Below are 24,609 nucleotides of genomic sequence, written 5' to 3'. Positions count from 1 at the left end.
CTTTCTCCTTCCTCTGCACAGCTCTACCTAAAGCTCTGGCTTTGGTGGTACCTGGCTCGTTCTGCAGTAGAGTGTGAATCTGGTGGCACAGCCTTCTAACCATACACTTATTTGGGACTGGAATTAAATGGCTCTCCTGCCTAGTGCCTTTGCTCTGGTGCCCACAGCAAGTGTCTAGTCAGTGAATGAATGACTGGGTGAGGACAAGGATGACGTGCGCAGGGTCTGCTTGTTTTGAGGGATTACAGGGACTCAGCATGGTGCAGTTGAAAGAGCATGGGCTTTGGAGCCACACAGACCTAGGCTAAATCTCACCCCTGCCATTGAGTTGGGTAAGGCATTTCACCTCTCTGAGCCTCAGTTTCCTTTACTTTACTGTACTGGGCTGGTAAGATCCTGTAGGCATCTAGTGAGATAGCACTGGTGCTTGGTGGGTGCCAGCCTAGTTGGTGCTGCCCCAGACTCTCTCTTGCCCCATCTGCAAATCCCGGGCCTTCACTCACCACTTCCCGGGAGGGGAGGCAGCTTGGTGTTCCGTGTGTGTGGAGTCGGCCCGGCCCATGAGCAGGAATCCTTGAGTGACCTGAGCTTCTCCTTCTTGAGCTGCTCGAACCGGTGCATGGTGGTCATGTGTTTGCGCAGCTGGAGGCCACCAGCGGAGGGGGCAGCCAGGGCTGAGGTGTCAGCCCCTGGGGGTGTGTCATCCAGCGCCGTCAGGTCTCCCAGGCTCCCGGGCCCCGTTCCCGGCATCTCCACGCCACTGTCATTGTTGGGGGCACTGCCCAGCGGGGAGGGCTCGCTGCTGCAGGAGGACTGGGCCCCGGGGCTGGACTGACACAGCTGCAGGGACGAGGCAAGAAGGCACAGACTCAGAGGGCCTGCACAGGCACCGCACCCTTGCGCACCCTGGGGGCCTGGGGGTGAGGAAAGGAAGCTGCCTTGCGGAGGAGCATGTAAAGCATCATGAGTCTGTTTGCTTAAAATGGTCAAATCACTTCTCTTAACCTTGGCTTCCCCAACTACGAGATGGACCTGAACTGATTCCGGTGCAGTTAGTGGATGGATGGACAGCACGCAGCATGCAGAAGGCACCCAGCATGGCACAAAAGAAGGCACTTAAACACTGCCACTAACAGCCATGTACCCTGATGAGGTGAGGAACGAAAGCCTGCTGACTTGGTGGCTTCAACCAGACGGGATGATCTCAAAAGGCCAGGGGCAGGTTGTTGGAAAGGGAAAGGATGACCAGGGAGGGGGACCTGTGGGATGCAGCCCTTGTGCAAAGGGCCACCCCAAAGTAGCCTTCCCTCTGGGTCAGGTAGAGGGCGGGCAGGGAGCTCATGGTACATGTACAGTGCAGAATACCGCAGAACTTGGATGACATCCACTCGGACAACATCCACAGAACTCGGATCTGGGCCCAGATGAGGCTTGCACCAGATGCACCACCTCTGGGCTCATTGTTAGGCCAAATGGCCCCAATTCAGCTTCCTTGGGAAGCTGCGATCTTCCTTCCCGTGAGGATACAGGCTTCATGGGAGCAGGGACCTTCCAGGTGTTGTCCAGGGCGCCATCCACATTCCTCTGCTTGGCCCTCAGGACCTTCTGCAGCCTGGACGCATGCCTCCCTGTCACTCTGTCCCTGATACAGCCTGGCGCCCCTGCTCCCCACACCTGCCAGCTCCACTCCGGCTGCCAAGGCCAATGGCCCCACCTGCAGTGCCCTGCCGTGTGTGCCTGTCCGGGCCCACCTGCCTGGGCCTAGGAGGCCTGGACTGACAGGTGAGTCTCTGCCAGGCAGCAGCATGGACCGGCTCCCCAGCCACCCTCACTCCCTCATCCCACCCACACACGCCCAACTCCTTGGCTCACCTCAGTACCGTCTATCCTTAGGGGAGGTACAGTCGGGAAAAAGAGATGGAGACAAAGAACAGGTGGTTAGAACAAAAGGAGTGGACGCCAGAGGGGTGGGGATGCAGAGACAGGACAGAGGGGTGGGGGTTGGCAGCGGCACTTGGGTGCTGGCTGGAAAGGCAGACATGCAGGGGCCGCCCCCGCCCTGTGCAGGCCCACCGTACGTGGCGGCATCCCTGTCACTGAGGGTGCTGCCACACACCCAGCAGGAGCCTGGTCAGAGCAGAATGGGACCTGGACAAGATAGGTTTCACTTGAGGCCCAAGCTGGTGAAGGGCGAAAGCCAAGTTGGAGAGAGGAGGGACATCGCTGTGCCCTTAGAGGGAGGCCTTAGGACAGAGCCCACAACTGTGGTCGGGGTGGCCCTGGGCACGGCTATGGAGTTGCCTTGTGTGGCTGGGCTGCCCAGCTCCGCTTACCCCGGAGCTCTCGGTCTTGATGGCTCTGACATGCAGGCAGTCCTCCACAGCCTGGCTGGTGCTGCTGGCCTCGGTGCTCTCTGGGCCGCCAGGCTCGGCGCCAGCCTCACTGTCCCCATTCTCTTTGAGCAGCGGTGTGCGGAGGTGCACGTCGTTGCGCTGCTTCTTGGTGACGTGGGCATCTGGGCCGTGGACCGTTTTCACATGCTTCCGGAGAGAGCTGGGGTCTGTGTATCTCTTGGTGCAGCCTGGGATCTTGCAGATGTAGGGTTTCTGGGGAGAGAAGCAGGCCTGTGTCATGGACAGGGGTACAAGGATCAACTCTGAAGGGGCGCTCTCCCTGTTCTCCTGAAGCTACCCATGTCCCTCAGCAGAGCCCAGCTGGCAACGTCAGTAGGTGTTCTGTCAAACTGGCAGCCAGTGCTCTGTGGATGGTGCCATGCAGGAGCCTGGCCTTAGCCTGGCTTGTCTGGCACTTGTTCATGCAGTTAAGCACATTGGCCCAGGGGTTCCTGCCACAAGAAGCTGGGGACACACATGCCTCGTGTAATCACAATACTGCCTCTCAGTCAACAGGGCAGTGGGGTTTTTAGTACTAGTAGCAAGTGTACGAGCTCAGTGTACCCTGTGACAGCACTAGCACCCCTGATTTCTCTGACAAAGAAAGGCAGGATCAGGGAGGCAAAGGAACAGGTTCCAAGTCATCCAGTAATGGGGTGAAAAAACCCAGGATTTCCGAACCTCAGTCCTGGACTCATAAACACACACACACACCCCCTACACACCACGCCTACACAAAAACACACACTTACAAACACACATATACACGTGCACACTCATATCCACATACAGATACCCACACCCCTACTCCCTCACATCTATACACACATACACAATACACTTACAAACACACATACACACATGTTAAAAAAAGGTTAAAAAAAGTAAAAGGAACTCGGCAAACCTAACCCCGCCTGTTTACCAAAAACATCACCTCTAGCATTAATAATATTAGAGGCACTGCCTGCCCAGTGACACATGTTCAACGGCCGCGGTACCCTGACCGTGCAAAGGTAGCATAATCACTTGTTCTTTAAATAGGGACTCGCCTATTTAAATTAAATCTCCACCTGGTCGGAGATTCCATTTTCATCTTTTGGGTGTGCATAACTCCAACTGCCATTTCCTCAACTAACAAAAAATTACTTCATTTATCACCCTTCACACGCCGAAAGACCCCCCCCCATGTATATACCCACTATCAAACCTACACTTCTATCAACTCAACCCTAAAGATAATTAGCCACATCCCGCCATCCTGTTTATGTAGCTTAATAAATCTAAAGCAAGACACTGAAAATGCCTAGATGGGCTTATACCCCATAAACAAATAGGTTTGGTCCTATTTGGTCCAGCTACTCTGGAGGCTGAGGCAGGAGAATGGCGTGAACCTGGGAGGCAGAGCTTGCAGTGAGCCGAGAGCACGTCACTGCACTCCGGCCTGGGCGACAGAGAGAGACTCCGTCTCAAAAAAAAAAAAAAAAAAAAAGGAAAAAAAAAGAAAATTCCTCTCACTTCTTATAAGCATTGGAGCAAATTCCCTTTGGGGTCCAGGATGTGTCTAAGCTTTTAAAAACATACATTTCCGAGTAAGCCTGAGCAACAGTAATTGTATGGCTGGGCCAGGACACCACCGGCTCTTACCCCGCTTTCTCCCTGGTTCTTTCAGCCCAGATAGGGGCTCTGCCTACCCAGGGAGGCAGAGGCTACTCTACACCCCATCTGCTGGGGTTGACCGCCACGGCAGGCCCAGGCAGCACTAACAGCTGGAGCATGTCACTGCTGACTGCCCAAGCCAACAGGCCAGGGGGCTGCCAACAAATGCCACACTCAGACAGCACTGCTCTGCTTCCCCCAGGCAGCGGGGCAGCTGCTCCCCAGTGGGACACCTGCTTGTGGTGGAAAGGGAATTTGGGGGTATGAAGCAGTGACCCAGGGTGTTTTCACAGCTGCAGAGGAATCATCACTCCTCTGGCACTGGGGTAAGTCACTTCATCTCTGAGTCTTCATTTCCTCATCTAGAGGATGGGGAGGCAGAACCCACCCAGCAGCCCCAAGTAATAGGGGACAGATGCATGTTAAACACTCTGAGATCAGAGGGGCCACTTCCCTGCCTCAGCTTCAGCTCCCGAGGACCTCATGGCAGCCTTTGGGGAGGGCACTATTATATTTATTACAGAGATAAGGAAATTGAGGCACAGAGAGGGTCAGTATTCCATGGGACCTCATGGGGCATCTTTTAGAGGAAAGGATGCGGCACAGAGAAAGAGACTGGTCTGTCCAGGTCTCAGAGTCCCGGTCTGTGTCTGAGGATGTACAGCGGGTCAGTGGTGGGGGCGAGACACCAGGCACCTGGCTATCTACCGGCCTACAGATGCCTGGAAGCCATGGGGTGTCAGCGGGGCTCCCGTGTGCATGCCCAGTGCCTGCCCCGCGCGGCTACCTCATTGGAGTGGGTGCGATTCTGGTGCTTGGCGCGGTCCGAGGCGTTGGAGAAGGCTTTGTTGCAGCCCTCGTGCTCGCACACGTACGGCTTCTCCCCAGTGTGGGACCGCAGGTGTGTCTTCAGGTTCTCCAGGCGGGAGTAGGCCTTCGAGCAGCCCTCGAACTAGAAGGAGGTGGTTCGGTCAGTCAAGGCACCCCAGGGGGCCCTTCCTCCCCACCCCCTCCTCCGCTCTGCTCCACCCCACCAGCACACTCAGAAGCAGGCATTTTAAGGATATTACTTTCCTTTCCTGAAAACATGGAAAGGGTTGAAAAGTACAAAGAGAAAAACGAAAACCGCCAGTTGCCCAGGGGCTGCCACTGCTGACATGTGGTAAGTCTCGTTCTGGTGACTCTGCAACTCATCTCCCCATGTCTTTAAAAGCAAAATTGGGAACATATCAAGTGTTCAGTCACCAGTTTTTAAATCAGCCGCATATTCCCGTATCATTAAACTCTAAACTATTACTTTGAACTGTTTCCCAGTACCACTCTCGATTAGAATTTTTCTGTGCACTAAAATGTGCTGAGAATAAAAGTCAGTCTTCCAGGTCCTTCAGTGAGTCGGCCACCCTCACCTTTACTCTGGACACGCTGGTCTCCTTTCAGGTCTTTGACTCCACTAAGTTCTTCCTGGCTTGGGGCTTCTGCATACTACTGACTCCTCTGGCTGGAAACTTGCGCAGCCTCCTCCCAGTCTGGTTCCTGGCCCAGGTCCCTCCCTCTCCATCTTTTAGGTCATCTCCTCTGAGAGCACTTTTCTGATGTTCTCAATCACGGCACTCTATCCTCTCTCCTTTATACCCCTTGGCTCGATTGATAATGATCTGAATCATTTTGTTACCCAGCTTTCTTACTAGAATACCAGCTCCACAGAGGAGGAATCTTCTGGGTCTTGTTCATTGCTGTCTTCCTAATATTTAGCACCTAAGCACTCAAGAAACCATTTTGGAAAGGAAGGAAGGAGGAAAGGAGGGAGCAAGGGAGAGAGGAAGGAAGGAAAGGAGGTGGGGAGAGAGGGAAGGAGGGAGGAAGGGGAGAAGGAAGAAGAGACCATTGCAGGAAACTCTGCAGCTATTCCAAAGATACTGCGGTTGCATTGAATGGCTGTATGCAAACCGCACTCAGGAGGACACGTACACCCCGGCAGGAGCTGTCTCATTCCTCCCATCCTCTCCTTTATTCCTGACCAGTCTGATTGAGCACGCTTGGCTCCAAATGCCTTTTATCTGTTTCCGCAACTCACAGCTCATATCATCAGAGGGCTATGGTTTGCCACTACTAAGGATGTTAAGAAAATAACTTGTTGCAATGAACCCCGAAGAGCCAGAACAATCTTGCAAAAGGAGGACAAATTTGGAGAACTCTATATGTCCCAATTTACTTCCTACAAATTGACAGAATAAAGACTGAATGTGGTACTGGCATAAAGAGAGACATAGAGATCCAGGCAATACAACTGGCAGTTCAGAAAGAAACCCAGACACTTAAGGTCAATTGATTTTTGACAAGGGTGCCAAGACCATTCAAATGGAAAGAACAGGTTTTCAACACATAGACTTGGACAACTGCATAATCACATGCAAAAGAGTAAGTTTGGATCCCTACCTCATACCATGTACAAAAATTAACTCCAGGCTGGGCGTAGTGGCTCACGCCTGTAATCCTAGCACTTTGGGAGGCTGAGGCAGGCGGATCACCTGAGGTCAGGAGTTCAAGACCAGCCTGGCCATCATGGTGAAACCCCGTCTCTACTAAAAATACAAAAAATTAGCCAGGCGTGGTGGTGCATGCCTATAATCCTAGCTACTCGGGAGGCTGAGGCAGGAGAATCGCTTGAACCTGGGATGCAGATGTTGCAGTGAGCCAAGATGGCACAGCACTGCACTCCAGCCTGGGTGACAATGGAAGAGCTATATTATAAAACTCTCTATACACACATATATTTCTTTCTTTTTTTACTTTTTAAATTTTTCAGAGTGCCAGTATTCAATAGTTCTATAAATAGAAGTTTATCTTTATAAACTATAAAACTCTTAGAAGAAAACATAAGGGTAAAGTTTTGTGACCTTGGATTAGGCAATGGTTCCTTAGCTATGACGCTAAAAGCACAAGCAATTAAAAAATTGTACAGCCTCAAAATTAAAAACTTTTGTGCTTTAAAGTATCAAGGAAATGAAAAGAAAACCCAGAGAATGGGAGAATTATTTGCAAATCATGTATCTCATAAGGGTCTAGTAACCAGATACACAAAAAATTCTTACAATTTAACAACAAAAAGACAACCAGATTTCAAAATGGGCAATATTTGAGTAAACAGTTCTCCAAAGAAGATACACGAATGGCCAATAAGCACCTGAAAAGGTGTTTAACATTATTAATCACTAATTAGGGAAGTGCTAATCAAAAAAAACAATAAAATACTACTTTACACCCATTAGGATATGGCTAAAACAAAAAAGGTAACAGCCAGTGTTGGTGAGGGTTTGGAGAAATCAGAACCCTCATTCATTGTGGGTGGAAAGGTAAAACGGAGCATTGATTTTGGAAAACAAACCAGCAGTTCCTCAACTGCCATATGACTCAGCAATTCTACTCCTAGTTACACATTCCCAACAGAAGTGAAAACGTTCTGTCCATCTAAAAACATGAACACACATGTTCATAGCAGCATTATTCACAATAGCCTCAAAGTAAATGCAATGCAAATATCCATCAACTGATGAATGCATGAACAAAACATGGTCTATCCATACAATGGAATATTATGTAGCCACAAAAAGAAAGAAAGTACGTGTGCATGCTACAACACAGATGAACCTTGAAGACGTGTTAACTGAAAGAAGCAAGACACAAAGGCACATATTGTATGATTTCAGTTTTTATGACATTTCCAGAATAGGCAAATCCATCCAGACAGAAAGCAGATTAGTAACTGTCCAGGGCCGTGGGAAGGAGAGAACTGGGAGTGGCTGCTAATGAGTACAGGGTATCTTTCCGGGGTGATGAAAATGTTCTGAAATTAACTAGTAGTGATGGTTGCACAAATTTGTGAATGTACTAAAAACAATTAAATTGTACATTTTCTTAAAAGGGTGAACTTTATGGTATGTCAGCTATTTCTCAATAAAAAAACTGACTTGCCAACAAAGGTAGCATATTTCATTGGATCCCGGACACCACTGTTTCTAAGACAGCCTGACTTCAGAGATATTAAGGTGAAAATAGAATGTATGTCTTAGAATCTATGAAACCAGAATTCACAAAGAGGAGTTCCCCGATGTTTCAGCTGCAGCTAAAACCACGTCTGCTTTTGTGGGGCAGCAGTTTTGGTGTTTTTAAAAAATAGTCTCTCCAACTAATAGTCATAAATCCTGTTGACCTCTAAAGGAGACCATAGAAAAGGTCTTATCTTTGAGCTCATTAAAAAAACAAAACAAAACAAAACAAACACTCCGCCAGGATCTGTGGCTCAAGCCTGTAATCCCAGCACTTTGGGAGGCCGAGGTAGGTGGACTTTTTGAGCCCAGGAGTTCAAGAGCAGCCTGGGCAACATGGCGAAACCCCATTTTTACAAAAAGATACAAAAATTATCCTGGTGTGGTGGCATGTGCCTGTAGTCCCAGCTGCTCAGGAGGCTGAGGTGGGAGGATTGCCTGAGCCCAGAAGGTAGAGGCTGCAATGAGCTGCCTGGGTGGCAAAGTGCGACTGTCTCAAAAAACAAACCAAAAAAACCCTCAACCCAAATGAGTTTCAACCCATGATTCCTCAAGCTCTGAATTACCAACGATGCTTTTTTCTCTGCAGAGTGCTATGGAGCGGTCCCTCCGCCCAGTGTCACCCAGCCAAGCAAACTTCAGGATGCAGATATGCCTTTGGACTCACAATCACAGACACACCCACACACCTTTGCCGTGCTTACCGAGATGCTCACACCCACAGAGCAAGTCCATCAAGGTCTGGGATGCCACGAGGCGAGGGGCCTCCAGGACCCAAACAGGCAGGGTGGGAACAGGCTCCTGTCCCAGAGCCCCTGCTGTGGCCTGCTCCACCCAGGTGTGCCTGTGGCCAGCCACCTCCAAACACGATCCCCCTGGCCTGGCTGAAGGGCCGATCCTGACGCCGCGACGGGGGTGGGGAGAAGGCCACTCACCGTGCACTTGTGAGGCTTCTCGCCCGTGTGCCGCCGCATGTGCACCACCAGCATGTACTGTGCCTTAAAGGGCTTCTGCTCCCGTGTACAGGCCTGCCAGCGGCACACGAACTCCTTCTTCTCCCCGTGGATGTGCTCGTTGTTGATGTGCTGCGGGGGGACATGCCCGGGAGGGGGTAAGCAGACCCAGGAGGCCCACAGACCTCCCCCTGCTGTCAGTTGACCACGCGCCCCAGCACCCCCCAGCCTTCCCCCACCTGTGTGCAGACCGCCCACCCTGCTGACCACACCTATTATGTTCAGACCATGCTCCTCATTGCCCATCCCACCTACTATATGCAGACCACTGACCCAACACGCCCACCCCTCCAAGCCAGGCCGCGCCTCCTCATGAAGCATCACTAGCTGCCCTTAAATGAAGGCCTACTACGTGCCGCTTATCTTCCCTGCATTTTCCAATCCGTCATCAAAGTTACCATCTACACTGGGCAAAGCCATCCCGTGCACCCCAGCCTGGGCTCTGGGCTCTGGTGTGATGATGCTCCCAGGCTGCAAACAGTAGGCACTAATTAACTGCAGCGAGGCAAATGTACCCCTAGTGGGTGCATGAGAAGCTTCTCCTAAGCTTGCTCCTGTTGTTTCAGAGGTTTGTAAATAACAACTTTTGTTATAATAGAAAAATAACACATGCTTATCTCTGTTTTTGGCATTGACCCATGAGATAATGGCTTTGTCCCCTTTCCACAAAGGCACAGAGAGTTCAGTGGCCTGCACAGGGCCCTGGCAGTGGGCGTGGTGGAGCCAGATCCTCTAGGACCCACACTGTCCAATGCAGTGACCACCTGCCCCATATGGGGCTCCTGCACACTTGAAATGTGGCTGGCCTGAGCTGAGATGGGCTAGAAGTGCAAACTACACACCAGTTTCAAAGACTTAGAATGGAAAAAAAAGATTATACAATATTTAGATAATTTTGTTTTCTATTGACTACCTGCTAAATGATAATATTTCAGACATATCGGGTTAAATAAAAATATTAAAATTAACTTCACCTATTTCTTTTTACTCCTTTTAAATGCACTCCTAGGAAATGTAAATTACATAGGTGGCTGGCATTTGTGGCCTGCTATATTGTTCTGCTGGACATTCTGCTGTGGACCTTTGCTATCAAAAAAGACTGTCCCAAGAGCTGGGCATCAGACACTGGCAGCACCTTGCCCCAGAAGACAGAAAACTGCCAGGCCCTCATGCCCCGTGCGACTGGCCCAACTGTCACGCATACAGATGCCCCTGCTGGAGCATGTGAAATCTTCAGCACTTTGAACTTCCAGGGAAATCTTATCATATTAGCCTCACTTTCCATTTTTAAAGCCTTTCAAATGATAAAAATGCTTCCTGACAATGCCTTTCAGTTTTTTCTTATTGGTTTACTTAGCAACAAATTGCTAATAATCGACCAGGGGCTCCAGTTCGCCTGTGCGCCTGCTCCATCCATCTTTCCAGAGAGCAGAGAGAGAGAGAGAGAGAGAGAGAGAGAGACAGAGCTGGGTGAAGGGGTCTGTTTTTTCCAGGGCCTGCTGGAGGTGGCCACCTATAGCTGCAGGACAGTCCAGGGCACAGGCGGAAGCCCCTGGCTAAAGCCCTCCTTCCAGGTTGGGGACCCTCGGTGTTCATTTGAGGAATTCTGTGCCTGCTCTTCGGGGCTGACCCACTTATCACAGAGCACGTCTTTGACATCCTCATCTGCATGCTCTGGCTTTGGCCTTCCCCTGGCCTGAGAGTCTGTCCCTCTCTCCTCCTTTCATCTAACTGACTTGTTCTGCAACTCACAGCTCCATGGTCCCTGCTCCATTTAGGGCTTGTGTACCCCAAAGAGGTGGTACAAGTTGAAAAATTAAGTTTGAGATCCAGAAGGGGTTAGATAAGACCCTGCTTCACCAGTTCTATGTCAGCTGCATTCGTTTGCTGGGAAGTTCTGGTCTTCTGGGTGAGAACTGCGTTTGGGAGGAAAAGCTCCAACACAAAAGAAACCTACAGTATTTGGGAGGAAGTTGCATAAGTGGAAGAAGAAGAGGGAGTCGGCGTGTCCTAAATGCTAAGTTCACAGAGCTGGGGAGAAGCAAGCGCCTTTGGGACAGCTTCTGAATACAAATAGGAGACGTGTGCATGTGTGTGCACGTGCGTGTGTGTCTGCTCTTGCCAGCAATCGAGCTACTAATTTAGTGGGTTCATCTTTACAGACACTCACTCACCAAGGAGTGTGTGTTGGGGAGTTGGGAGGGGGCTTTCTTGAATTTAAGTTCTTCTCTGGATGGAGAAGAGGGAACCGCTCAGGGCTGGTGTGGGGAACAGGCAGGAGGAGGAAGGAGGGAGCTGCTAGGTGTGGAATGCCTGTGAGCCACTAGGTGCTGATGAATATGACTGACCCTGCTGTGGGGCAGCATCAATCCCCTTGATAGGAAAAAAAATGAGGCTCACAGAGGTGGAGTCACTTGGCTCAGAACCACTCAGCTGGTTGTGGTGGGGACAGGTTTGGAGCCAGGTATTTTCCGTGCCAAGCCTCTGCTCTGCACACTGCACACATCAACCCTGTCTGCCACATAAGGGATGCTGCGGGATGAGAGTTTGGAGTGAGGACCAGGAGGCATATCCTGAAGGGCTCACCGGTTCCCATGGTCCTCTCTAGTCACCTGAGCTGTCAGTACTCAGGCACTGTTAAGTAGCCTCCTCTCTGATCTGGGTATAGACGCCCACCTGTACCCATATCCACTGGGTATCTGTGAATAGTCCCCAAAGGACAGGATCAACTCCTTCCTTCATGGGAGAAGCTTCTTTCACTTATTATCATGTAGATAGATACTGGCTGGTTTAATCGTGTTTCCCTCTTTGCACTGGCTATTAGGAATCTCAGAAAAAAAAAGTGTATGTAGAATATAGCTCAAAGCACTCGGTTTTTAACACTAACTCTATTCCTTGTTTCACTTTATTGTTCTCTTTCCCTGACAGTCTCATTTATTTATTTTTTCTTTTAATCTCTCTTGTATTACATATGCATTGGAAGCCATCTTGAAAACAGGCAGGGCACACATAAGTAATCATGCCTCCCACTTGCAGGGGATGTGGCCCAGGCATCTCTGGGGGTCTCTTCCTCCAGCCCCTTCTGTCTAGTAGAGGCCCTGGAAGGCTCAGCATCCTGCATGGCCTGGGCCGTGCCCTGGTTGGCCGGCTGCTGGGGTTCAAAGGCTTACGTGCACCAGCTGCTCCTGGGTGTCGTACTCCTTGGTGCAGTCTTCCCAGTGGCAGTTGGTCTCATAGATGACCACCTCAGCCTCCTGCTTACAGTCATCTCTGTCCAGATCTTCCTTGAGGTCAGTGAGCTGCTCCTGGGAGAGGGGAAGGGCATACCCACATGAGCCGTGTCCAGACACCTGGCCCTGAAAAGAGGTCACTGTTAGTCCCATGCAAGGACCCTGGGCTGTTACAGGTGTGGATGCAAGTATGTGTGCATACACACAACACATGCGCGCGCGCACACACACACACACTCATCAGCCTTTTTAGCTCCTTTCCTCAACTCAGCCCCGTCCACAGCTCTCCTTGTCAGATGGCCTGTCCTGGGGCCCCTCCTCCTTTCTCTCCAGTGCCCACTTGTCATCATCAAGGTGTTCTGTCACACCCCGGGTCTACTCCAAGCCAGGAGAACCGGAGAAAGGCGGGGTGGGGACTTTTGTCTATTTGGTTTGATTTCCGTTGTAGGGAACCAGTTTTCCCTGCCACAGCATTGCCAGTTTTCCCTGCCAATGCTACATCTGCATTCTTGTATGATAGGGAGGATCTGAGGCCCTCCTCATGAATACACAGTGAGCTCGAGGCAGCCTAGGTCTGGACTTGAGTTTCCGGACCACATTAGGGCCCATGTGGCCATTTTAATGAGGTGAAGGAAAGCCCCCTGAGACATTCTTTCACCTGATCATAATGCCTGAAATTCCCTCACCTGATCACAGGTACCTGAAATTCCCATCAAAACGGACAAAGTCTTTTTCTCTCAAACCAGCAACAGACTGAGAATTAACCCACAAGACCATCCCTACCCTCACTGATGCTAACCAGGGGCACCCTCTGAGCAGAGGACATGAGGACAGGCAGGAGGTACCTGCCTGGGATCGGGGCACAGGGAGAGGCTCAGATACCCCAAGTAGTGACGGAAAGTCCGCAGAGGGCCTATAAGGGCTGTCAAGGACTCCCTAGTATTCCACTGTTCTGCTAGGCAGGCTGGGAGCAAAGCCAAGCAAAGAGGCAGATGCTACCAAGACTGGCTTCACATTTCAAAGTCTCTCCAAAAACAGCAGGAAAATGTTGTCTTTCAAAATAGCCTCTGGGGAAAACATGTATAGTCAGGCTCAGGGGGATGAAGGATGTCGCCCCATAGTCAAAAGGCCTAATGCCCACTGGCTCCAGGGACTCAGTGAGTGGTGCCACAGCTGCCCAGGTCACGATCTCAGTCCTAGTGCTGAGTTCCTTTCTGGGAGTGGCAGAAATTCGCCTCAGGACGCCCTGCTGTCAGTGGAGACTCAAACCCCACCTGACTTTCCATAAGAGCTGCAAAGACCTCTTCCAAGAAAGGCTCCTGGTTGTTTCTCAGAGGATCTTTCAATGAATCCACTTGTTCCGAACAGGAAAAGCAACAACATGTCGTACAACAGCTCCAGGGGCTATACTGGGACCAAATCAAAGGAAGGTATGGGAGCATTTACTTTCCAGATCTTTAGCAACGGGATCGTCTGGGGGCTGTCGGGGAGAGACCATGGGGAGAGTGGACCAGAGGGCCTCCTATCACCCTCTCCACTCTTTGAGAAAACCTGGAAGTCAATTTATTATTTCTACCGGCTGCGTGCCCTGGTCACTCCAGAGAAGATTTGGAAAGCTGACGGATCACACTCCAATCGGAGGGTAGCACAGAGGCAGGTGGGGCCTCAGGGTTGCACTGGGCATCACTCGAGCCTGCAGTTTTGAGGGCTTCAGTAGAGAGGGTTCATTATGCTGCATTTTCTGCCAATAGAGAGAAAGCCCAGCCGTCCACCTTACAAATGAGTCAGGGAGTCCTTGGTCAGTGAATCAGGACACTGAGTGACAGGGGACAACCTCCTCATGATAAACAGCTTTCCTTGCACTGACACGTGTGCAGAGCCAGGCTGGACAGGCAGGAGGCCCTGTGTGGCCCACCTGGGTTGGAGGGCGGGTATAGGGCCCTCCCGGCGTGTGGCCATGGGGCTCCCAGGTGCTCAGTGCCCGCCTGCTGGCCCTGTCCTCACCATCCTGGCGTGTTTGTCTTCCCTGGATATGTGCCGTCCTCATCAATTTCATCAGCCCCCGATGATGCTCGGCCTCGTGGAAACCATGCATCATGCTGAGACCGGCTTTGGTGTCAGCAAGGGGAGAAGAATTTGTCACCAACCCCTCTGTTTGCCTGACAATAACAGGAGCCAATATTTCATGAAAATTAAGTGCCCAGAGCATGCCTGATGGTTCACAGTTTTGATAAAGGATGGTCGGCAGATGCAGGAGAGACGGGGATAGGAGGCCTCGAGCATCCTTGGTGTCCAAGCTGCGGCTTCTGTAGTAATGGATGAAGACTGGGCCACCGTGAGAGGGCTTGGGGGACCAGGAGCTTATTTACCAGGTCAACAGGCACGGCATGGCCTTTACAAGACAGGCCCCTGCTCCAGGAGTGGGGGCTGCCTGCATGGTGTCTTGGAGCAGAAGAATAAGTGGCAAGGTTTCCAAAAGGATCAGCGCAGGGTCGGGGCCACACGACAGGCCTGCACTGGGCTGTGGGCTGCTCCCCTCTTCTCTCCCCACTTGAACTTGTCCTATCTTCCCCACTCACCACGCCACTCACTGACTCAAATGTGCATTGAATCACTGGAAAATACTATGTCAGTGACTGCACACTTGCGCAAACCCTAGTGGCATGGAACCCAGTCAGGCCCTTCTCCCACAGTGCCACCTCTCCAAAGCTTAGCGTGCGGACGGGGAGACAGGCGTGCACACCGCACATGCCCTGAAGTGACCTCTGAGCTAGGCTGGGTGTGTGGGCCTGGAACTAAGTCCTCTTACCCAGGAGAATCAGGGAGGGCTAAAGTGGCAGCGAAGGAGCCAGGGTGGGGTAGAGTGTTCCAAGAGTGAGAGTAGCCTAGAGGGGCCTGAGTCATTCCGGGGACGTGAGCAACTCAGCCAGGCTGTGACTGGTGCTGTGCACAGGTCAGGTGCGGGGAGAGAGACAGATGCAGCCTGAGATGCAGACAAGAGGGATGGCTAGGCAGAAGTCCATTCATTCGCTCATGCATTCATTCACCATGTGTGATGAGAATGTATGTCCAGGGTGCTGGAAACACAGTGGTGAGAGAGTCACAGCCCAGCATTCCCATCCAGTCCTCCCTGGGTCACTCATTCATCCATGCAGGCAGCCAGCCATCCGTTCACCACCAAGCGTACAGCCCCAAGGCAGCCCACAGGCCTGGTCCTAGCTGGGGGAAGGTGGTGCGGCTGGCAGCAGGTTACCTGCGTCAGCGCCAGAGGGGAGGCCGGCCGCAGGCCCTCAGGCTCGGTCTTGACTTTGCTGCGCTTGTGAATGGCGACAGGGTTGACGGTGCTGCTGACGGCCGACTCACTGCTCTGCTTGTTCTGAGGAAGGGTGCAGAGGACAATCTGTTACTCAGGCGCAGGGCAGGGATATCCCAAATTCCTTTGGACTTTTACCTCTAGGATCTCTCCGCACAGATCATCTGGGCTAACCCCGTGTTTCAGTATCAGAAAGACAGTCCCCAGCTCAGTCCTCCTGCCAGGGGCACATGTCCTGCTACAGGAGAGCACCGAGACCTGGGCATGCCAACCCCCATCTCTCCATCTCCACCTCCCCAGGACCTCGGAAATGGGAAAGAGACCTTCTCTTTGGAAAATGCAGGGTGCCCTTGCTCCTGTTTTGACCAGGCTCAACTTCTCCGCCCTCCAGAGCAGGGGACACTGTGGGTCTGAGAACAGGGCCCGGCCAGCCCAGGGCACAGGGGGCCAGAGCCTGGTTCCTCAGGAGAAGGGGCTAGAGCAGAAGCATCAGGTGATATTTCCAGAGCTGACACCCACTGTCGTGGGGAGGCTCTGGGGGAGCCACCAGGAGCCCTGGGGTGGAGAGGGAGGACATTCTGGAACAGAGGACTCTCCTAGAGGACATGGTGTCCTGTCTTCCTTCCAAGGGTGTAGCCACATCCAGGCTCTGCCATTTGCCGGTGGGTGGCCTGGGATGGTCCCTTCACCTCTGGTATCATCATCGTTGTCAGTGCTCCCAGGATCAGAGCCTACGTGGGCTCTGCACACATGAGCTTGTTTATATACACAGTGACCCCACCTAGGCGTCAGGAACCCCACTTAGCAGATAAGTTAGCTCAGGCTGCGAGAGGGAAAGAGATTTGCTGCTTTTAGGCGAGTTAGGATCCCAAAGATGGTCTGACTGATGCTAAGGCCTGTGCCTTTCCATGTCCTTATCTGTGAACGAGCACTTCATTTGCCAAATAATAATGGTACCTAGGATGTGCCAGGCACCGCACTAGGATGCCCAGGGATGCTCAAGGCCCATTGGAAGGGTCGAATGAGGCAGTGTGTGAAAGCCTGCTGTAAATGCACGCTCTGCAATGAAACTGCAGTGTTATAATGATTCACTCACCCACCCGTGCCATGTGCTGTGCACGGAGGACCTCCACGGTGCCAGGCCCTGGGAACTCGAGGCTTTCTCCATCTACTCATTATGCTTCTTGGACAGGAGACAGCAGAATCAAGAAGCTGGGAGCTTCCCATGGACTGAGCCCAGGTCTCGCCCTTTCCGTAATGTGGCCTCTGCCCAGAAGGCAATTGAGCCCAGAGGCCAGAATTGAGCCCAGAGGCCCTGCACAAGTTCTTAGCACGAGCTGGCAGTGAACAGCCCTCATGCGTCCAGAGGAGTACCCAGTGGCCATCCTGGCCCCTGCACCCACCTACCTGGTTGGCGTCACTCAGACAGTTGCTGCTGCTGCTGAGCTGGGTGGGCGTGGCATTGACGGAGGTGAGGGCCATGGGCTGCTGGGCCAGGAAGGTGGGTGAGGGCTGGATCAGGGGTGGTGTGTGTCCAAAGGCTGACCCCAGACCCCTCTGCTGGCTCAGAATCTGCTGGTAGGCCACGGGGTTGATGGGGTGGGGGAAGGTGAAGGCTGGGCTGCAACAGAGAGCAGACAAGGAGGTGGGGGTCGGGGGTTGGGGGCTCTGTTAGGCTGACACTTCCTGGACAGAGAGAACCTTGTGCAGGGGATAGGGATGAGCATGTTGCTAGCCCCACCATCACTGCGGCCTCCTCACTCAAGAACCAGCTGTGGCTTCCTACTGTCTGCCACTCACCTTTTGTGATCAGCTCCCAGGTTCTGCCCCAGGATGCAGCCTTCACCCTTGGCAGGCTGGCCCCAGCAGAGACCAGGCTCCATCTCATCCCCACACCCCGGCCCCTCCACTGCTGTAATGATACCTAAATGCATGCCGGCATCACTGCTCCCTGACCACGTGAAACCCATGAGGCCTCTGAATCCTGTTCTAATGGCCCCTCATCCGGGAATCATGCCCTGAGCCCTCCAGCTTGCAGTATCCTCCCCTTCTTACTGCACTTCTAGGCTCTGTCACACCACGTGCATAAGAGCCACCCTTCACACTGCAGGATACCAAGGAGAGACTGGTGACCCCTGTGGTTGAGCCATAAAAGACATCGTGGCTTCCTCCAGCTTCCTCTCGCATCACATGCTGCAAGGTGGGCTGGGACCCATCTGCCATGTTGTGAGGACACTCAAGCAGCCCTAAGCAGAGGCTCACAGACGAGGAACAAAGGGTACTGCTGAGAGCCCTGTGCGGGGGCCATTCTGGCCCAGCCACGCCTTCAGCGGGATGAAGCACTGGCTGACAGCTTGACTGTGGCCACCTGAGAGAGCCGGAGCTCAGCCTGTCTCAAATTCCTGACCCTCAGAAACGGGGTGAGATAACAATTGTTTGTGGTTTTAAACTGCTACGTGTTGGTGCAATTCGTTAGGCAGCAAATGATAACAAATACACTTGTTATTCCTTCCATCTCCAGGTCATTGAAACAAACTCTCCTGACATTGCTCACACCTCCTGGCCTCTCCCGGAGGCGCTGGGGAGGCACGTGAGTTTCAGTCAAGCCGCTGGGGTCTCAGTCCTCAGACAGTCTAGAGCCACACAGAGGGGAGAAGGGTGGCTGGTGTCAGTGAGGTGTGGGTATGCACGATGCGGCTACAGAGGGAGGCCTGCTGGCAGCTCAGAGGCTTGCTGGGAGCACGGGCCATGTCAACATCACATTTTGTGTGGCCTCCAAGGTTGGCCAATACTTGGCTGCTCCACCAAATTCAGTGAAATACTAGGAAAACCATCTTCGACCTCAAACACCTTTGATTTCACATTTGAGTCATTCATGACAGGCCTGGTCCATGAAGAGGTACTCAGATATGGGCTTATTTCAATTTGATCACTATTGGTTTTGAATTCATAAAAAAGGTGCGAGTATGTGGATTCACAAATGCCACTAGTCCTGTCTTTCTCCTGGGGTCAAAAGCACCCACTGAAAAGCCAGCACCTCCCCACCGGGCCCTCAGCCCAGCTCCGGTTCTCAGCCCTCTGCTTGCAGGCGGGGCTTACCTGAGGGCGCCTGCCGACAGGTGCCCGTAGGAGCCGCTGGCTGCCGAGCTGCTTCGGGAGTTGTTGATGTAGGCCACCAGCGAATTGGGTGAGGTGCGGATCATCCGCTGCAGGTCCAGGCTGGCGTCTGAGAGTGGGGAGATGGACAGCGCCCGCTTGCGGCTCAGGCGGGGCGTCACCCGCGGGCTGGAGAAACGGGACACTGTGGGATAGTCAACACAAGACATATCAGCATCCCTGGGGATGGGGGGCGGGGTGACAGGTAGGTGGGGGACAGGAAGAGCCTGCGAGGATGGTCTAATGGGTATCCCAGCTAAGCCGACTTTCCAGCTGTGGGCTCTTGGGCAGAGGAGATCACCTCTCGGCCTCAGTTTGTTGATCTGTAAAATGGACTGAGCAGCGCAGGGTGTGGTGAGGACTGGAGAAGTGCATGTAAGGTGTCTGGGCGAGTGAATATGAGCAATGAACGTAGGTGCAGAGACCAGGGCTGGAATCCGCAATGCTTACCTCACGACAGGAGTGTGCACGAATCGTAAGTGAGCAGTTCAGTGGCCTCTCACCAAGTGAGTCCACCTGGGAAGCCAGTCCCAGGTCAAGAAACAGGGCTTGGCCAGTGCCCACAGGCCCCCTGCACCTTCCAGCCTAAGGGCAGCTGCTATCCTGGCTTCTTTTTTTTTTTTTTGAGACAGAGTCTTGCTCTGCCGCCCAGGCTGGAGTGCAGTGGCCGGGTCTCAGCTCACTGCAAGCTCCGCCTCCTGGGTTTACGCCATTCTCCTGCCTCAGCCTCCCAAGCAGCTGGGACTACAGGCGCCCGCCACGTCGCCCGGCTAGTTTTTTTTTGTATTTTTTAGTAGAGACGGGGTTTCACCATGTTAGCCAGGATGGTCTCGATCTCCTGACCTCGTGATCCGCCCGTCTCGGCCTCCCAAAGTGCTGGGATTACACACAGCTTAGTGTTACCTACTTTTGAGCTTTGCGTAAATGGAATTTTAAATACTCTTTTATGTCTGGCCTCCTTCATCCGCTTGGTCAGTTTGTAAGATTTCTCCATGCTATTGTGTGTGGCAGAAGCCTGCCTGTTCTCACTGCTGTGGAGAATTCCATGGGGAAGAGAGTGAATGGAAGTGAGTGCTCCAAGGTCATGGGTCATGTTGTACCTGAAATCACCACTAAAATGCCCCCTGATAGGGCATTTGCCAAGCAGAGGCCTGGATGGCGGCCCCCAGAGTGTTCGCGACGCCTGGGCCTTTGGCTGTCTCTCCAGAGCCTGCTGGGCAGCCTGCTGTAACAGGGCAGGCAAGACACGAGGACAGCGCAGAGAGAGACATCCTGACGCAGGCAGGTGCTCTTGCACACTGAGGTCCTCAGTTCTAAAGTTGCCTGAGCCTCTGGGAAGCTGTTGCTTTGAATGTGCACACCACACGCATGCAGGCACACGTGCACGCAGGTGCACACACCGCCCATGCATGCACACACCTGTGTGCACCCACATGCAGACATGTGTACACATGCATATGCACACATACGTGTGGACACATGGCTACGTTCTCAGCCCTCACCAGCTGCTGTCACGCACCTACATAACTGCGGAAGGGAAGAGGGCTTGCCCCAGACAAGAGTACCCAGCACCCCAGGGCCACAGGCTCTTTCACTGTGGTTCCAGACTGCTCCCCCTCACGGTGCCCCCATCAGGATTCTAGGTCTCTGCCCTGCACAAACGGTGGCCTAGAAATGGTCTGACAGCACTGCCCAAAGGCTGACTCCAGACCCCTCTGCTGGCTCAGAATCTGCTGGCAGGCTATGGGGTGGATGGGGTGGGGGAAGGTGAAGGCTGGGCCGCAACAGAGAGCAGACAAGGAGGTGAGGGTGGGGGGTTGGGGGCTCTGTTAGGCTGACACTTCCTGGACAGAGAGAACCTTGCCCAGCGGATAGGCATGAGCATGTTGCTAGCCCCACCATCACTGTGGCCTCCTCACTTAAGAACCAGCTTGAGGATGACTCTCCATAAGCCAAGCTTCCCGCCCTGTCCAGACCCTCCCAGAGCCAGTCTCCTCTTTTTAAAGGGCTCTAATAGTGCTGACCACCAGGGCTGGCGTGAGGCGTAAATTAGGTGATGCGTGAGGAGCACCTGGCCCACAACAGGGCACAGTAAATGCTTGGGCCTGTCCTTGACTTTCTGGACACCTGCACCTCTTCTCATGTCCCGCTGGCCACTGCCCACCCATCCCTTCCAGGCCTCCGGGTTCCCCGTGGGCTGGTAGTGTTGCCCGTAAATGGTGCTGGGGGTTGCTCAAGCACACCCATGTCAGTGCTTGGCTGTTCCTGGGCTTATGATAATTGCTTTCCTCCCTTCTGCCTGCTCAGACCTGCTGAGACCCCGCCTGGCTGCCCCCTCCTCCAGGCAGGCTGCCCTGACTGCAGGGTCTGGCTCCGTGGGCCTCCTGCTCACAGTCCACACAGCCTCTTGGTACTCCCGAAGCTTTCCTGACGGCTTTGACCACTGACCTTAGGGCCACTCTGAAACATGCACGTGGCAGTTCCTTGTCTCCACAGCTGCAGGAGCACCAAGGGCAGGGGGTGAGGGCCTGTGAGCCTCTGAGCAACCCCACTCCATAGTCACCAGTCCCCAAGAAGGCTGCGTGAAGGCAGAGCCCACACCCACCTACAGAACAAGCGGAACGCCCTGGGAACCATGCTGGGCCCCGGGGGCAACCATGCCCGGCCCAGCCCCATGCTTGGCCACAACCCAGAGGAGACCTAGGGATCTCCGGGGAGGCTCTTTCCGGCCAGGCCACCAGGAGAAGCACCTCTCCAAGGCATGGAGAGGACAGAGGACATCCAGGACCGTTGGGCTGAAAGGGGCTTCCAGGGTTTTCTCTCCTAACCGCCTCTTCCATGGGATGAGGGGAGTCTTAGGCCACAGAGGGAAGTAGACAGCCAGCAGCCTGGGATGAAGGGACTCTGGGTAGAGGGATGGAGACCTGGACTGGAACAGTGACCTGCAGTGGGGTGAAGTAGGGGCTGAACACTGGCTACCCTGCGCTGGGGCCATAAGTCAGCTGCATGACTTGGGGCAAATTGTTTTACCTGTCACAGACTCGGGGTCTTCATCAATGACATCAGCATAAAACAAGCCCCCTGCCAACTCTGGGGTTGCTGTGACCCAATGGGATGATGGATGGGGAGGTGGCCTGGCCACTCCAGAGTGGCCGCAGTTGAGATGCTCATGCGGCCCAACACTTGGCATACTTTATTTTCAACAAGAAGAGTTAAGTGATGTTAGGAAAGCTCCCAGTTGGAAACGAAGTTGAGTTAATCAGAACATTCTTTTCTTTTGACATCCTTGTCAGCTAAACTTTCTGCTTTCGCTGTTTATTCCATTGGGCTATGAAGACTGGGGTTTACAGCTATTTTAGTAAGCAGAGCTGCAGCGGGTACACAGAAGACGCTCCATAGATGCTTCTGGGGATGCCCACTTGCTCTGACCCCACAGAGGGGCTAGGGCAGAGCAGGTAACACACTTAGACAACTCCTTTCTCTTACACCAGGAAGGATCCTAGGCCACCTGCCTGAGGACAGAAAGAGGCAGGGAGGCCCATGAAGCAGGCTAGTGAGCACCCACTCTAAACAGGGATCCTGGAGGGCAAACAGGGCCATCCTGGCTGGAGTGTGCCCCTCTGCTGCAGCGTCTGCATCCTGGCTGGAGTGTGCCCCTCTAGTGCAGCATCTGCATCCTGGCTGGAGTGTGCCCCTCTGCTGCAGCATCTGCATCCAGGCTGGAGTGTGCCCCTCTAGTGCAGCATCTGCATCCTGGCTGGAGTGTGCCCCTCTAGTGCAGCATCTGCATCCTGGCTGGAGTGTGCCCCTCTGCTGCAGCATCTGCATCCAGGCTGGAGTGTGCCCCTCTAATGCAGCATCTGCATCCTGGCTGCAGTGTGCCCCTCTAGTATAGCATCTGCATCCTGGCTGGAGTGTGCCCCGCTGCTGCAGCGTCTGCATCCTGGCTGGAGTGTGCCCCTCTAGTGCAGTATCTGGATAAATGCCTGCTTCTGAATTCTTATGCAATTAATGACCCAGTGACAGCCACCGTTTAGCGACGCTTAGACCCACTGACTCATTTAACAGCTATCACCATCCTCCAAGCAAACCAGATAAGCAGCAGATAAACAGCAAGGCGGTTACGCTTGGAGGTTAGTGACTTGCTCAAGGTCACAGAGCTACAGAGGCAGGATTTGAACCCAGGTCCAAAGGAGCCCTGGTGTCTGGACTTTTCTGAGGACTCTGTGTCCTCTCTGTCCATCTTCAGAGAGGTCAGCAGAGGCCCAGGGCCAGGAGGACATCCCCTCCCACAAACAGTTTTCGACCTCCCACTTTCAGTGGCTCTGAAGAGTGAACCTTCTCAGAGCTAGCCGCCTCCTCGTCCTCTCCTCCTGTCCGCAAAGCAGCTCCAATTCAGCACAGCCAGCCCCACACTACTGACCTGTGCCTGGACCAGCTCTTCTACAGCACGTGCCTGCCACTTGCGCAGTGGCAGAGCGGGAGACCCGGGAGTCGGCCTTCCCTCCTCCCCTCCACCACAATGGAGCCCACTTACGTGTGGGCTCATGAACACCTCTCAAAATCTCTCCCTTCAAACTCCACCCCCAGCACAGCCCACCACTTACTTGGATCATTCTGGGGCCCTCAGCTAACAGCTATCCAATCCACAGTGCTCACTGCAAAGACAGAGATTTTCAACTTGGAAATAGGATTATGCCCCTGCCCTCTCCCCAAAACTTTCCAAAAACCCCCACTGCTATTACAAACAAGGCCTAGGCGGTGGCCCTGTGGAATGCCCTCACTCCAGCCACCGGGGCTCCTTCCAGCCCTTCCTCCGTATCACGTGCACAGGGACCCCTGTGGAATGCCCTCACTCCAGCCACCGGGGCTCCTTCCAGTCCTTCCTCCGTATCACGTGCACAGGGACCCCTGTGGAATGCCCTCACTCCAGCCACCGGGGCTCCTTCCAGCCCTTCCTCCCTATCACGTGCACAGGGACTTGCACGTGCAGCTTCCTTTGACTGCGGTGCTGTCTCTGTTCAGACCTCAGCCAAGTCATCACCTCATTTGGGATGCCTTCCCTGACCTCCCGGAGTTGGGCAGCTCTTTCCTACGCTCAGGTCTCTCTCTCCAGACAAGGGTGGGGAGGAGCTTTCATCCACTGTGCAGTTATCTGCTTGCTCCTGTCTTTCTCACTATGCATTAGGGACCCAAATCCTTTTTCCCACCTGACCATACCCAACACTCGAATACAGATGGCACAGCCATGAGCCCAGTGGGAGGTGCCAAGGGCTGACCCACGGCACAGACAGGACGTGTTGAGGAAGAACAGATTCACAGTCACCTAAAGACAGCACTTACTCAATGCTATCATCACACGTGCTAGGACTCCTCCAAACTTTAAAATGTTAAGTAATCTTCACGACTGTCCCATAAAGAAGGGGCTGTTATGCTCATTTTACAGAAGACAAAACAAAGGACACTAAATAACTTGCCCAAGGTACAGGGACACCAAAACCACCTGCCACAGGGCCTATGCCCAGGGTGCAGAGGAGGAGTGGTGCCTCAGGGGGCAGGGAGTATGACTGCAGGAAGGGACAGGGAGGGCCCCCCTGCATGGGAGGGGACCCCAGGTGGACACACACACACATACCTCAGGTGGAGACACACACACACCCCAGGTGGACACACACATCCCAGGTGGACACACACACACCCCAGGGGGACACACACACCCCAGGTGGACACACACACCCCAGGTGGACACACACACACCCCAGGTGGACACACACACCCCAGGTGGAAACACACACCCCAGGT

The 24,609-nt window shown here is 53.3% G+C and overlaps 1 protein-coding gene across 1 annotated transcript in view; it reads right to left on the bottom strand.

Annotated features, from left to right (window-relative positions):
* Window positions 1-24,609, bottom strand: part of GLI2 (GLI family zinc finger 2) — a 201,496-nt gene that overhangs the window by 4,274 nt on the left and 172,613 nt on the right. Inside the window, exons 6-13 of the mRNA XM_011941641.1 lie at window positions 18,751-18,952; window positions 17,059-17,272; window positions 15,592-15,714; window positions 12,279-12,413; window positions 9,031-9,180; window positions 4,837-5,001; window positions 2,334-2,606; window positions 504-840 (exon numbers count right to left, since the gene is read on the bottom strand). Coding sequence (XP_011797031.1) covers window positions 504-840; window positions 2,334-2,606; window positions 4,837-5,001; window positions 9,031-9,180; window positions 12,279-12,413; window positions 15,592-15,714; window positions 17,059-17,272; window positions 18,751-18,952 — 1,599 coding nt within the window. The remainder of the gene's footprint in view (window positions 1-503; window positions 841-2,333; window positions 2,607-4,836; window positions 5,002-9,030; window positions 9,181-12,278; window positions 12,414-15,591; window positions 15,715-17,058; window positions 17,273-18,750; window positions 18,953-24,609) is intronic.

The sequence above is a fragment of the Colobus angolensis genome, unplaced genomic scaffold (genome assembly GCF_000951035.1).
Source record: "Colobus angolensis palliatus isolate OR3802 unplaced genomic scaffold, Cang.pa_1.0 Scaffold20, whole genome shotgun sequence".
Taxonomy (NCBI): Eukaryota; Metazoa; Chordata; class Mammalia; order Primates; family Cercopithecidae; genus Colobus; species Colobus angolensis.
This window is presented reverse-complemented; position numbering and strand designations above follow the sequence as displayed.